The sequence below is a fragment of the Hypanus sabinus genome, chromosome 29, assembly GCF_030144855.1.
Source record: "Hypanus sabinus isolate sHypSab1 chromosome 29, sHypSab1.hap1, whole genome shotgun sequence".
Classification (NCBI taxonomy): Eukaryota; Metazoa; Chordata; class Chondrichthyes; order Myliobatiformes; family Dasyatidae; genus Hypanus; species Hypanus sabinus.
The window spans coordinates 15,283,217-15,298,200 of NC_082734.1; the positions used below are offsets into that span (position 1 = coordinate 15,283,217).

Here is a 14,984-nt window from a genome sequence, read left to right on the forward strand (position 1 = left end):
TGAAAGATGCACTAAAACTTAATGTAGCTAATGCAGACCTTGTGGGGAAGGACCACAGTCTAGAGTTCATCTGCTACTGGACATGTAGAGATTGAGTTGGGTGGAGAAGCCCCTCAAACTAATGCAAAAGCAGTTCCCCAAACTTCTGGGTAAGAGCTGTTACATTATTTGAGGCCGCCACTGTTCATAGAGAGAAATTTGTCAAATGTACAGTACATTGAAACATACAGTGAAATCTGTCATTTTGCATCAATGACCAGCTCACTCCAAGAATTGTGCTGGGGCAGCCCACAAGTGTTACTCTTTCCACATAGCATGCCTACAACTCACTAACCTTAACCATAAGTCTTTAGAATGTGGAACAAAACCAGGGCACCTGGAAGAAACCCACGTGGCCTCAGGGAGAACATACAAACTCCTTACAGTCAGCAAAGGGAATCAATCTCTGATTGACGATAACTGGCACTGTAATACAATCGCGCTAACTACTATGCTACTGTGCCACCCCACTTACTCTGAAAAGCCACCTAATTGACATCATTGTGAGTAATAATGGCCCTATGCTGAAGTGCAGTTGGGACATTAGAGAATTAAATGATTTGAGATGAACAAAATTGAATCAGAGGCAGTTGTAAAAAATGGTTCTGGTCTTCGCCCTCAGGCAGAAGGGAAATTAACTCATTGGAGCTGTTTCCAATTGGAATCTCAGTCTGAATTGCAACCAAGTGTGCTATATCATTAGGGGAGTCAATAATGAGCTGTGACATGTATTACAGATGTATCAAATCACCATCTCTGTGCTCTTGATGGTCGGCATGAATATGACTCTATGCTTGCAGATTCTATAACCATGTCAGCTATTGAATACAAAAAAAAAGAGAAAATAAAATCGACAACTAATGCTGCATATATTCCTGAATATTTTGTCACAATCTTCTTCATCCCAACCCAGTTAACAATTTTCTCTCCCTGACTCTATTTTATAATTGTCTGTTTTGGGCAGGAGACTGATAGAGGAAGAATGTTTGTAAAACGGGCTTGCAGGTTAAATATTCTGGGTCTCATCAGGACAGATCCCCATCTCTGTCTCTCCTACTCAACATCAAAGGGTGCCATGTGTAGTGGAGAGTATTTTGACTGGTTGCATCACAACCTGGTATAGACACAACTTTATTCTAGAATGGAAAAGCCTACAAAAAGTAGTGGATATGGTCCACTCCATCAAGGGTCAAGCCCTTCCCTCTATTGAGCACACCTACAAGGAGCACTGTCGCAGGAAAGCAGCATCCATCATCAAGGACTCTCACCACCCAGGTCGTGTTCTCTTCTCGATGCTGCCATCAGGAAGAAGGTACAGGAGCCTCTGGACTCACACCACCAAGTTCAGGAACAGTTATTACCCCCCAACCATCAAGCTCTTGAACTGGTGGGATTAACTTCATTCAACTTCACCTGCCCCAACACTGGATAAGCAGATAGGGAGCGGAGACAGGGTTAAAATACAGATGATTTTTAACCATTGAATGGTAGAAGTCTCAGAGGTTGAAAGGTGTTCTCTGTTCCTCTTTAACAATCCAGGGTCATCTTCCCTAACAAATCTGTACATTAGTGACTAAGTGACTACCAAGAGGAGAAACACTCAAGATGATGGAGGAATTCAGCAGCCCAGGCAGCATCAATGGACAAGAGTAAACAGACAATGTTTCAGGCCAAGACCCGTCATCAGGACTGGAGAAAAAGATGAGAAGTCAGAGTAAGAGGGTGGAGGGAAGGAAGGAAGAAGTACAAGGTGGTAGGTGATAAGTGAAACCAGGAAAGGGGGAAGGGTGAAGTAAAGAGCTGGGAAGTTGATTGATGAAAAAGATAAAGGGCCAGAGAAAGGTAATCTAATAGGAAAGGGTAGAAAACCATGGAAGAAAGGGAAGAGGGAGGAGCACCAGAGGGAGGTGATGGACAGGTAAGGAGATAAGGTGAGAGAGGAAAATGGGAATGGGGAATGGTGGGGGGGGGGCCAATTACTGGAAATTTGAGAAATCGATATTCGTGCCATCAGGTTGGAGGCTAATCAGACAGAATATAAAGTGTTGCTTCTCCAAACTGAATGTAGCCTCATCGCGGCAGTAAAGGAGGCCATGGACTGACATGTCGGAATAGGAATGGGAAGTAGAATTGAAATAAATGGCCACCGGGATATCCCGCTTTTTTCTGGCAGATGGAGAGTATGTGTTTGGTGAAATGATCTCCCAATCTACACCAATATACAGGAGACCACACCTGCTGTACCAGATACAATAGACGACCCCAACAGATTCACAGGTGAAGTGTTGCCTCACCTGGAAGGACTGCTTGGGGCTCTGAATGGTTGTGATGCAGGAGGTGTAGGGCAGGTGTGGCACTACCTCCATTTTATGAATATATTAATTCACATGGCTGGGAATACCAGTGACGTGTCCAACCCCTGAACTGAGGGAGCAGTTAACAACCATCCAGACTCACATGCAGGCCAGACTGAAGATGATTTCCCTTCACTGAGGACAATTAATGAAGCGGATCATTTTGCAAAATCACTTCTTTTAATTACTTGGATTTAATTTCCCTAGATTCAATAATGTAGTTGTAAACAATGAAGAGACTTTGAGGGAATGAAGCCCAAAATGGACTGATATATGATAATTTAATACAAAGTAATGCAAAGTGACATCTTTTGGAAGGAAGAATTGTAAATGGTAAAAGGGAATGCAAGAACGGAGAGAGATGTTCATACAGAAAAACAACTTGAATAAATATGGCACCTATAAATTAGTAAAATTTTCGGCAGAGTCACACGGGGGGGAGGGTATTCAAATATGATTCAACACAATGCTACATAAAAAAATATTCAGGCAAAAGGCCAAAAGTTTGATTATAGATGTGTTTTAAACAATGCTGCAGAGTGGGAGAGAAATAGAGAGGCAGAGTAGCTAAAGGAGGAAATTTAGAGTGCCAGTCCTGGTCAGTCAAAAGCAGGGGAAGCAGCTGTTGAATAACCAGTGTTGGGATGATCAGCAGGTTAGAAGTGAAGGAGCACAGAGATCATGGGGCTGCAGAGTTGGAATTCATTATCAGTGAAAGGCTGAATGAGGTCTTTGACAGCAAAGTTTATAATATTAAAATTGGGACTTAACTGGGAGGTAGTATTAGTTCATGATAGAAGATGCCCATTGTTACAGCCATAACCACCTAATGGCCACTCAGTGACACAGCAGTTACTATGCTGGTTCACAACCAGCAACCTGGATTCAATCTTGTACTCCTGAGGCATCTTTTATAAGAATTTTATGTTTTCTTTGTGATATGTGGACTTCTTCCTGGCGTGCTGATCTCCTCCAAGTGATATCCCTTTTGTGAGAAGATATGAAATATGGATGATGGGAGTAGGGAAAGGTGGTGGAGAATTGAACTGTTTTGGGAAGGAGTGACATGGGAAGTAAGCGGTTTCTGGGGTAGCAATTTCTGGAGAGATCACTGGGAGAGACAGAGAGAAAGAGATGATAGGATTAAGACTGAGATTGTGTTGTGATTTTGTGGATTGGGATCACGGGAGAGAAGTCACAGGGCAGGGGTGGTAGTGGGGAGAGTTGCTAGGGAAGAGGCTGGGGAGCAGTAAATGCAGGGAGAGATTGTGGAAGACATTGCAATGAGAGATCAGTGGGGCTAGAGTTTTCAGTGAGTCCACTCAAGTGCACGGACAGAATCCGATCATGGCTGGTTATTTTGATGGGTGAGGAAGTACTGGGTCCACAAGTTATTCTGGAATGTGTTTACCTGCTATGCAAACAGTCCCCACCTCCCTTCAACTGCAGGTTTCCTAAGCTCTCGGCATGTAATGATGAAATCTGAGCTGCCCCTTCAAGAAATGGTAAACTGAATTCTGTCAGGTTATCTCTGCTAAACTTGGAAGTAGGTATGTCATTGACAAGCTAGAGCTGAATTTCTCATTTTAATGTGTTTAATCCCCTCTCACCTCCCTTCCACCTCCTAATCCTGTAAGGAATAAAATTTACCACTTTACCTCCTCACATAGTGTCCAAGAGTCAAGAAGCTCTGCTAAGCCTTTGTGTGGGATCTCTGTAGTGCTCTTGGTACCTTGTATGCTGAAGAATCTCAAAGCATGTGAGGGAGAGGGGTTTTGCAGAGCAGATCTCCAGGTAGATGAAGGAATGAGAGGCTTGAGCTGGCAATTGGATAAACTGGGATGTGCTTAAGCAGAGAATGATACAAATTGTACTGTGAGATTTAATCGAGCTTTTCAAAATCATGGCAGGTTTTGATGGAGTATAACTGCTTCTAGGGTCAGGAGGGCCTGAGGGATGTGGAGAGCAATATTGATTTTATCTGATGAGCTGTTATGGTACGGAGGGATGGTGATCTCGCATAATCGGAGTTAGTAACAACATGAATAGGTCAGATTGAAGCATTGTGCGTAACAATCTTCCACTGTTACATTGTTACAGCTTTCATGTCGAGAGTTTATTTAAATCCAGTTTTCTGAAGGTCATTGAATGTGATTTCGATACGAAAAATTACCTTACACAATTTTTTGACTTCAACCATTGTTCACCACAGAAAACCGGTCGAGTATAGTAGGAGGAAGGGATGTAAATTAACATCCGATTCGGTTCCAATCAGTTCCAAATGAAATCTCAGGCAAATTAGTCACCCCCATCTCAAAAGGGGCAGATTCATTGTGCGCTTTAAAAGAACAATACAAAAAGATGAGTCTTGGCATAACAGAGAAGCTTTTCAGTAATGTAAGGGTATGGGCCAGTGAAAGGGTTAATTCAATTTGATTTCTATTTTACCAGAGTCCTGATCTAATGTTCTCTGCTTTAAATCACAAGATCAGTGTGAAAGAAGAAAGAGTACACCTCCTTTCAGTTGCTGATATGTGGTCCCACTGAGAGAGATGAGTAGCTTCTGTTCCACTGGCATGTCAGAACAACAAGGTTTATACTGGACAGACGACACACACCATTCAGTAAATCAAAGGGTGGGGTAGGTGTGGGGATGCTAAGAGAGATGGAAGCTTGTTGCTTTTAAAAGGCTGTTTCATGGGGATTCAGTGTAACTTGCAGAGTGTTGTCTGAGTGAATTCTAATCCTGTGGCAAGCACCTTCTGAAGGTAAGTGGAATTTGAGACTATCATTCCCATTGTGATTATTACAGTATTACAGTATGCATAGTGGTTTTCTTAACTAATCTTCATTCATATTTGGTATTGAAATTAATTTACATAATTGATTTTGTTTTTGTTTGTTTTATGTGTATATTTTAACAATATCAATGCATATTTTAGTATATAACCATGGGAATGTATTTGTGTATAATTAAAATTTGCATAACTTAGTGCGTCTCGATGTATATGTACATATAAAAATTGACACCTATCTTCTTTTAATCTATGTATTTGTGTCTATATGGACATATCCATAAGTATTTGTAAGTAAATGCAGCAGGAATTACATAATCCGGCATCAATATATGTGTGTTAGAAAATCTACATAACATCTGGGATTAACACAGCCTGGCAGGTACTTATGTGAAAGGGTACGGAGAAATAGAAATAAATTTGAATAGGTAGTTGGTATTTTAAAGATCGAAGCAAGGATCCATAGGGCACCCGGTTACAAAAAATGTAAAGGTAGATAGAGCCACATACAGTATATAATAGCGAGAAAATCAAATCATAGATAGATGTACAGAAGTCAGTCACTGTAGTATCAATGGTTAATGACAAGATTGGGCAGTGGGAAAAATTGCATGCAAAATTGAATAGTTAATATACTTCAACTGAGCACAAAAATGTTCCTTGCTATAGTTTAATTCATTTATTAGTAATGACAGCTTCCTTAGTTTTATATTATATGTAGATGCACATATAGCAACTGAATTTTTGCAGTCTAATTGTCATGCTCCGTTTTCCGCTACGATGTGTGATTACGCCCTCAGCAGAATAACTGGAGACTCTGATGTGAGAGATTGGCTGAAACTGAGGACCAGGAATCCAGCCTGCACTCACCCGCTGCTGAAGTTCATCTGCTGAGACGATCACATGTTATAATGTAGAACTGTTAAGATATAACAATGAAACATTGCTAGTTGCAGGAAATCAGAGAGAGAGGGAAAAACTGCTGTCTAGTAAAAACATTCAGCAGGAGGGAAAATGTACTCAAATGCCCTCTAAAGCAGTTTGATTTTAATTTGTTGTCCAAATTAAAATCACTGCACAATTAATCTCCTTTGTATAACATACACCAGACTTTTGTGCTCACTTGTCTGCTGCTGGATGCTGGAAAATAGTCCTTGACAAAAGCATCAAGCCTTATATTTCCTGTAAAACCATGACATAGAAATTTTTAATAATGTAAAAAGGCAATAAATGGGTGCTGTCACGTCACACAGGAGGAAGTTTTATTGTCCTCTATTTTCAATTCTTCTGCTCTCCTGGACGTCAGTAAATTGTTCTTGGTTTCAACAATTTGTCAGTGGCCATAAAATAGGTTTTACAAGGCTACATCTGTGAGAAATGTCATAACTGAATCCAATATTATACCTACAAGAATCTTTCAGATGCTTGCACCATTTCCAGTAGGGACTGGACGATGAAAGCCTGGAGGTCATTTGCAGATCTATCCCATCTGGAAGTCAGCTGGACTGACAAGACCCACTGATCTCTGTGGTTCTCCAACAGGGTGAATTTACTCACTTGGGCATTGGCAGTCTTTATCCTTCAAACCAAACTTATAATGTACTGTCACAACCACAAGGAAATCCTCAGAACATGGAAATCCAAAGCAACGCACACAAAATGCTGGACGAGGTCAGCAGGTCAGGCAGCATGAAGGGTCTCGGCCTGAAAAGTCAACTGTTCACTCTTTTCCATAGATGCTGCCTGACCTGCTGAGTTCCTCCAGCATTGTGTGTGTGTGTGTGTGTGTGTGTTGCTTATAATGTATGTACTGTGCTGCTGCCACAAAAAAATGCTAATTTTTATGGCATTTATACCCTGTGTTTGCATGCCTAAGACAACAATAAACTTGAACTTGAACCTGAGTAGGCACTGGAAAGTGATGATTATGATCAAGCTGGTTGTCATTGTTGATTTTAATTCCAACGTTGTATCTTTTTTCACAGAACTTCATCAACCTTTCCCTATTTTATACCTTCAACCAGCAACATGGCAGATGAGTGGAAGGTCTCGGAAAATCCGGATTTTAGACCCGGCTGTATTATAGTTCCGGTCATCTTTTCACTGATATTCCTTCTTGGTACAGTAGGGAATGGTCTTGTCCTGGCTGTGCTACTGAGGAATGGGCAGATGAGTTCCAGTACAACCAATCTCTTCATCCTAAACCTCAGCATAGCTGATCTCTTCTTTATTATTTTCTGTGTCCCCTTTCAAGCCACCATCTACACACTGGACGGGTGGCTCTTTGGCTCCTTCATGTGCAAAGCGGTGCATTTCTTCATCTACCTCACCATGTATGCCAGTGGCTTCATTCTGGCTGCAGTATCTGTGGACAGGTAAGCCTATTCACAAGCCCATTTGCGTTTCATTTGTGGGAACGGTAGTCAGGTTGGGTGATCAAGGAATCCACGGTCACAAGATAACCAGGCATGTAGGTGCAGAGGATACCCAGAAAGAACAGACACGTAAGTACAGATTACACCCAGAAAATAAATTATACATTAAATTATTTAAGACAGGGAAGAAAGGGACTGTGCAAAACAAGATATTAGTGTGAAAAAAACACAAACAGAGACAAGTCCCCCGTAGTGCAAGAGGTCATCCGTAGGGTGCCCTTCCTGAGCTTGGGCTTAGGCTGTGCAGGTCAATTCAAGAGGCCAATCGCTGTAGAAATGTAGGTAGCTGTTCCTGAACCTTCTGGTGTGGGACTTCAGGCTTCTCCATCTCCTGTCCAGCAGTAGCAGCAAGAGGAGAGCTTGCCCCAAATGGTGGAGATCCTTAATGGTAGATACTGCCTTCTTTAGGCACTGCTAAATCGGGCCAAGCAGCCTCTTTCAGCGTTGCAGATCTGATGCAGAGCTGGTAGAATAGAGTGCTGGCAACACCATCTGCGGCACAGTTTGCTCCCTCTAAGAAAACCCTGAGGGGAGAAAAAAAGTAAGACATCAAACACAGAAGCCAAAACCTTTAAGGTTTTCACTCCAGAGCAGGATGACATTGATTTTTTTTGTCAGTCTTTGTGTGTAGTTCTTCATTGATTCTATTGTATTTCTTTGTTCTATTGTGAATGTCTGCTGGAAGATGAATTTCAGGTAGTATAATATGGTGACATATAAGCATTTTAATAATAAATTTACTTTGAACTTTGGATTGAAATCCCGTTGGAACCGGGGAAAGAATCCATTTGGCTGACCAGGCCTGCTCTGGTTCCTGGAAAAACCATCGGAATTTAGACTGCATCCTCACACTTTCTCTGTAACTTCCCACCCTGCTCCTTCAAATATTCCCTATACACATCACTACACCCACCTCCCTATTCATTCAGTGCACTGCGGACCACGAGAATATGCTGCATTATAAAAAATCACATCTCTTTGTCTGCGCCCTTTTACCAATTACCTTGAGTGTTGCAGCTGAGCGGTTTCTCTGTGAAGATTATCATGGATTAGAGAGGCATTAATAATGCTAATTTATCTGCTATATTCTAAGCAAATACAATCACTCAGAACAAAATTACCAATAATTGCATCTCCTTTGGGAATTTTTGAAGCTGTCAGATGATAAGAAAATTAAACCAGATTTTGTCTATCATCTTTCACCTTTGTGAGATGATCAGAATGAACAAAGAATCGTTATCTATGGTCCAGAGAGAAATTACCATCTCTTTATATATAAGCTGCGGGCAGTCTTTAAATGGATTAGAAATTACTTTGGGCGATACACACAAAACGTGGGAGGAACTCAACAGATCAGGCAGCATCTATGAAGGGAAGTAAAGCTAATGTTTTGGGCTGAGACCTTTGCTCCGTCTGCCATGTGAAAGATGGAATTTCACAGTGGCCTCACATTTCAATTCAATTTCCCATTCCACAGATGAGTGACCTAAAGGCAGTGGACTTTCTAAATCTAGATTTTCTAGACAGAAGCTTCCTGGTTTGGATTAACGTTAGTGCTGGTAGATGACCAATGTTAAGCACAGGAGCAGAACAAGAATAAATTAGTGGTGTCTGGGTTAGCAATCTTTCACTGAGGGACTGCCACATACATTACTTCAGGGCCCTCAGCCTCAATAACATTGAGTGCAACATATTGAAGGCCATCGGAGCTGGGTGGGAGACTGATCTGTGAGAAGGTCTCAAAACATCTACAAAAAGATACGAAGAAGTTAAGTCAATAGGCAAAACAAGATATCAGATGGAGCATAATGTGGAAAACAGTAACTAATGAAGGCAGGCGGCATGCTTGTCTTCCCTGCAGGGAACTGGAGTAAGAGAAATTCGAAGCAACACACACACAATGCCAGAGGAACTCAGCAGGCCAGGCAGCATCTATGGAGAAGGGTAAACAGTTGAAGTTTTGGGCTGGGACCCTTTGGTTTTTCCAAAGACACTGCCTGGTCTGCTGAGTTCCTCTGGCATTTTGTGTATGCGGCTTTGGACTTCCAGCATCTGCAGTTTCCCTCGTGTTTGCAAGAAATTCGAACATTTTCTCAGTACCTCGCTTCTGAACATCTGTTATTTCCAGGGTGGGACATGGTCAGCAAAATCCCTGGGGTGAATCATGTCATTCTGAAAGAGTGTGGGTGCACCTGGTTCTGATTCTCTCCCAGGGGGATGTCAAAGGCTATGAGATTAAGTTGCCCTAGGAATGTGGAGCTTTGTTCCAGCACCACTGAATCTTCATGTTCAATGTTGGACTGGGTCCCTAACCTTGTCAGATCCTGTATTTCCTGTTATAGAACATGTAACATAGATCAGTACAGGCACTTCAGCCCACAATATTGTGCTGATCTTCCAACCTACTCCAAGATCAATTAAACAATTCTCTCCTACATTGGTCTCGATTTTTCTTTCATCCATCTATGAGTCTCTTAAATGTCTGGATTTAGAAACTTTTAGAAACTTCCCCACAACACTGCCCATAACCGAATCCCAATAAAACATTAGTCCATTCCAGTCTCCCACCTGACCACAGTCCATCCAAACTCTGTAGGCTTTCAAATCAGCTATGACCCATTGATCCCAATCCCAATGCCTCTGTTCAGCCAAAGCCCATGCCCTCTAGCAGAAGCTTTATCACTATCACCCTCTAACCTCTGATACCACATTCACCCTTCCCACCTAGTGGCTCTGTCTCCCTCTTTTCCTGCCTCCATCCATCACCTGCTTTGCCTCTATGCCCAATTCCTAAATGCTTCCCCTACCTAGATCCATCTGCCCTCTTCAGCCCACCGATCAGCTTTGGCCCCTGTATCACAGCAGTCCCCCTCTCCACTCTCAGTCCCGATACAGAACTTCAACCAAATTCCTTTCCTCCACAGATGCTGCTCAACCCACTGAGTTCCTCCAACAAATTGCTCACTGCCCCACGCGTCCCAGAATTAGTCAAGGCCCATGATGGAAGCCCACCATCCCAGCCTGCTAATACCTGACTCCTGATTTCCCAGAGTCCTAATCTTGTTGCTAACAACCCAACTCCAATCTGCTCTTGTTGGTAAATTTAACTGATCAGTGACCTGACTCCAGTGTGCAGTCAGAAGCTGCCTTCTTTTTCCCAGTCCTTGCCCCGTCCCATGGATCTGACCGTGGTTTTAGATGGTACATGGTAGATGTTGGTCAGGCACTGGAGTTTCGTCATGGTGTCCCATGACTGAAGCAGTTTTTGCTGTGGTCTACCTCTGTAACTATCCATCCCACCATTACCCTTAACCATCATACTCTTGAGCCAGTGAGGATAACTTCACTCAATTTCACTTGCCCCGTCACTGAACTCTTCCCACAACCTTATGGACTCACTCTCAAGGACTCTTCATCTCGTGTCACAAACGAGAAAATTTGCAGATGCTGGAAATCCAAGCAACACACACAAAATGCTGGAGGAACTCAGCAGGCCAGGCAGCATCTATGGAAAAAAGTACAGTCAACGTTTTTTCCATAGATGCTGCCTGGCCTGCTGAGTTTGACCAGCATTTTGTGTGTGTTACTTCATTTCATGCTCTTGATATTGATTTCTTAGTTATTTATTATGATTTTTTTCTCCTTGTATTTACTGTGAATTCCTATGAGAAAAATTAATCTCAGGGTCATATATGAAAACATATATGTACTTCGATAATGAATTTACTTTGAACTTTGAAGATTTTTCACCCAGGTTAGAGGGTGTTGAACTAACAGAAATAGACTCAGGATAAACTTGATTGCCATGGAAACGTAACCCATTACAGTGCCAGAGATGCAGGTTCAATTCATCCAAAGTCTGTATTTGTACATTCTCCCTGTGACCTCATACGTTTTGTCCAGGTGCTCCAGTTTCCTTCCATGTTCCAAAAACATACCGTATGGGGTAATAGGTTAATTGGTCACATGGGTATAATTGGGAGGTGTGGGTTAATTGGGCTGGAAGGGTGCCTGTTACCATGCCATTTCCCTAAATTAAATAAAATTATCTCAGATGGTTGTGAATCTTTGGAACACTCTGGCCCCAAGTTAATATATTTGTCATTGGGCATCAAGTGGGTCAGAGGTTATAGGGAGCGGCCAAAACGTGGACAAGGCACAGAATCAATCACGACCCCGTAGTGAGAGTGGCAGGGATGCAAGTGAACCTCAGGGTACAAACCTCGGATGCAGAATCGTCTTCACCCCTGGAGTCACAGAGAGATAGGACACGGATACTGGCCCTTCGGCCCACAGAACCAGTGCCAGCCATCAATCCGACATTAATCAAGTTCTTCATATTCTCCCCACTTTCCCAGCATCTCCCAGACCCAACCTCTCACCCAGACACTGGGGGCAACTTACAGCAGCTAATTAACTACACGTCTTTGGGATACCTCACCTTCAGATGGAAGGTTTATTATCCAAGGAGAGGCTAAGCAGGCTGCACTCCCTAATACAAAGGAAGACCAGGTTCATACACAAGATTCCAGATACAGTCTCACCAAAGCTCAATATCATTGGAGCAAGACATTCAATACTCAAACCTTCCTGCAATCAAGGCCAAGGTACCATTTGCCTTTGCGATTAGAGTACTTGCTGAACCTGTACATTAATTGTCAGTGACTTGCATACAAGAACGCTTGGGGTTACTCTCAGCACTAGAAGCTTTTAACTTCTCACCATTTAAAAATATGCTGTGTTTTTAATTCTTATTCCAAAGTGAGTTGGGATCTAGAGCTGATTAAGTGTGAAATGCAGAGTCCAATTTTTTTGGGAGAACTATGATATTGATTATGGAGTCACTACTGATCAAGTTCAAGGACCAACCCAGACCTAGAATGATAACCGGTTAGACTGAGTCACGTTACGGTAAAGGATAGTGTAGTAAAATTCTGATAACCCCTTTGTCTTTTGTTGCAGATACCTTGCTATAAGGTACCCCTTGAAATCGCGGGACCTTCGCACAGCACGTAATGCCTTAATTGCCATTGGAATAATCTGGGCATTATCAATAGTCTTAGCTGGGCCGTACTTGAGCTACTACCAGATTGTCCTTTACAAAGGGGTGCCTGTCTGTGTGCCAGTCTGGGAAGATACCAGGAGAAAGATCATGGACGTTTCCTCCTTTGTTTTTGGCTATGCCATCCCTGTTATAATCCTGAGTTTTGCCTACACCAGGACAATCAAATACCTGTGGACATTAGTGGACCCCATTGAGACCATCTCTGAAGGGAAGAAAGCCAAGCGGAAAGTAACCAAAATGATAATCATCGTTGCCGTGCTCTTTTGCGTATGTTGGTTGCCCCACCATGTATTAATCATGTGCTTCTGGTTTGGGGACTTCCCGTTCAATAAGGCAACCTTTGCCTTCAGGCTTATCTCCCACTGCATGTCCTACGCCAACTCTTGCCTTAACCCTATCGTGTACGCTTTGATCTCAAAGCATTTCCGGAAGAGGTTCAAACAAGTATTTACCTGCCTTCTGAAGAAGAAAGCTGCCAATAAAGTCCACGTTGTCCATGTGGCCAACACCGTGACTGGGTTTCAACCTGCCACGACTGAAACCTCCCAGATAAATGAACAAAACTGCATGGTTGGCCGCTCAGCCCTAGTGCGGGAAGAGCCAAGAGTTAGTCTCGGGCAGGAGGTCTGATGTAACCCTCAGGGAAGAAACAAATTTGCTTATTTATTGAGATCCGTTGCAGAACAGGCCCTTCGGCTCTTCAAGCTGCACTGCCCAGCAATGCACGATTTACCTGTAGTCTAATCGCAGGACTATTTACAATGACCAATTGACCTACCAACCAGTACATCTTTGAACTGTGGGTGGAAACTGGAGCACTTGGAGGAAACCTACGCGGTCACATAGATAACATACAAACTCCTCACAGACAGCAGCGGAAAATGTAAAGAACTGATCTGTAAAGGTTTTGGCCTGATGGCATTTCAAAGAATAACTCAAGGATTTCCTTCAGTAGAACTGGATCCAGAGTAGGAGCAGGTCATGTTGTGATGGAACTGCTCTTCCTCAACTGAATGCATTTTGAGAAAAGGCGCTTGCCACATTTTAAAATCACTTAAATTGAAGAACTTATGAAGCAAACATGTCATCCACAAATAATCGAGCAGTTTCCATTGTGTTGTATAGTCCTGAACGCATTATAAACTGACCTGCTATGTGACCGTGGAATCTTTCAGGACGCTCACCAGCCTTCAGCAGACCAGAAACGGGACTTCCCATGGCTTTCACTGGCTCAAGTTCTGTACTTTGTTGTGAGTGTGTTAGCTTCATATACTGTGGTGAAGTGTTACCTCAGGAAATATAAGTATTTCATTGATTTCTTTTGCTTAAATGTTTTAGAAATAAATATCTCCACTGAATTACCAAAGTGTTATTCAGCTCAAGGATCAAGGCCTGAGGGACTGTTATGTGAGGTTGTTTCAAAATTTTAACATAAGTTTTATCCATCTGCAATGGATTGGGAAAAAACAAGGTTTTACCACAGCAATTTAATGATTGTTTCATTGTTCAATATCTATAAGGGAAGCTTTAGCAGTTGGTGAAAGTGTAAAGATAAATGGAATTGAGTGCTCTGCCACAGAGGGCAAGTCTGTGTCTTTGGTCTAGAGCTGTGACTTGTGAACACAAGAGTTGGAAGAAGCCATTCAGCCCATTGGGCCTGTTCCATCAATCAATGGTGGTAGACTGAGAAAAGGGAAGATGCATCAAGCCCTAGATGTCCTTGCCTAAAAACAAGTTCAGGTTTAATTGCCATTCAACCATACCCATATATATATAGCAAAATGAAACATTGCTTCTCCAGGGCCAAGGTGCGAATCACAGCATGTACAGTCACACACAGCACAAACAGCTACGATAGCATGTACAATCACAAAAAATATAAGTGCAAGTCCCTGAGTTGTATGGTCTGAAGGTATTTTATGCATGGGATGTTACCCTGAAGCTGCACTTCTGCAAACACAAGCACACAGCAGTTCCTCATCTTGCAGCTGCAAGCATTCAGGTGCAGCAGGCGGTGAGGAGGGCAGGTGATACGTTCACCTTCATTGCAAAAGGACTGGAGTACAGGAGCAGGTACCTTGCTGAAATTGTACAGGGCCTGGTCCACCATTCAATGTGATCTTCTACTTCAGATCCCTGTTCCTGCCTTCTACCCATATTCCTTGATCCCTTTAATATTAAATAATGCGCCTACCTCTTTCCTGAACATTGTTAATAAGTTGGCCTCCACAAGCCACCAGCTCTGGAAGAAAAAAATGTTTCTTGATCTTGGTTCCAGAGGGTACCTACCATAACC

The 14,984-nt window shown here is 42.5% G+C and overlaps 1 protein-coding gene across 1 annotated transcript; it reads left to right on the top strand.

Moving 5' to 3' along the window:
- The first annotated feature begins 7,216 nt into the window (after nucleotides 1-7,216).
- Nucleotides 7,217-13,877, top strand: LOC132382740 (galanin receptor 2b-like). The gene is made up of 2 exons (XM_059953190.1): nucleotides 7,217-7,563; nucleotides 12,586-13,877. The coding sequence occupies exons 1-2, from the start codon at nucleotides 7,217-7,219 to the stop codon at nucleotides 13,316-13,318; spliced, it is 1,080 nt and encodes a 359-aa protein (XP_059809173.1). The 3' UTR covers nucleotides 13,319-13,877.
- The last annotated feature ends 1,107 nt before the right edge of the window (nucleotides 13,878-14,984 follow it).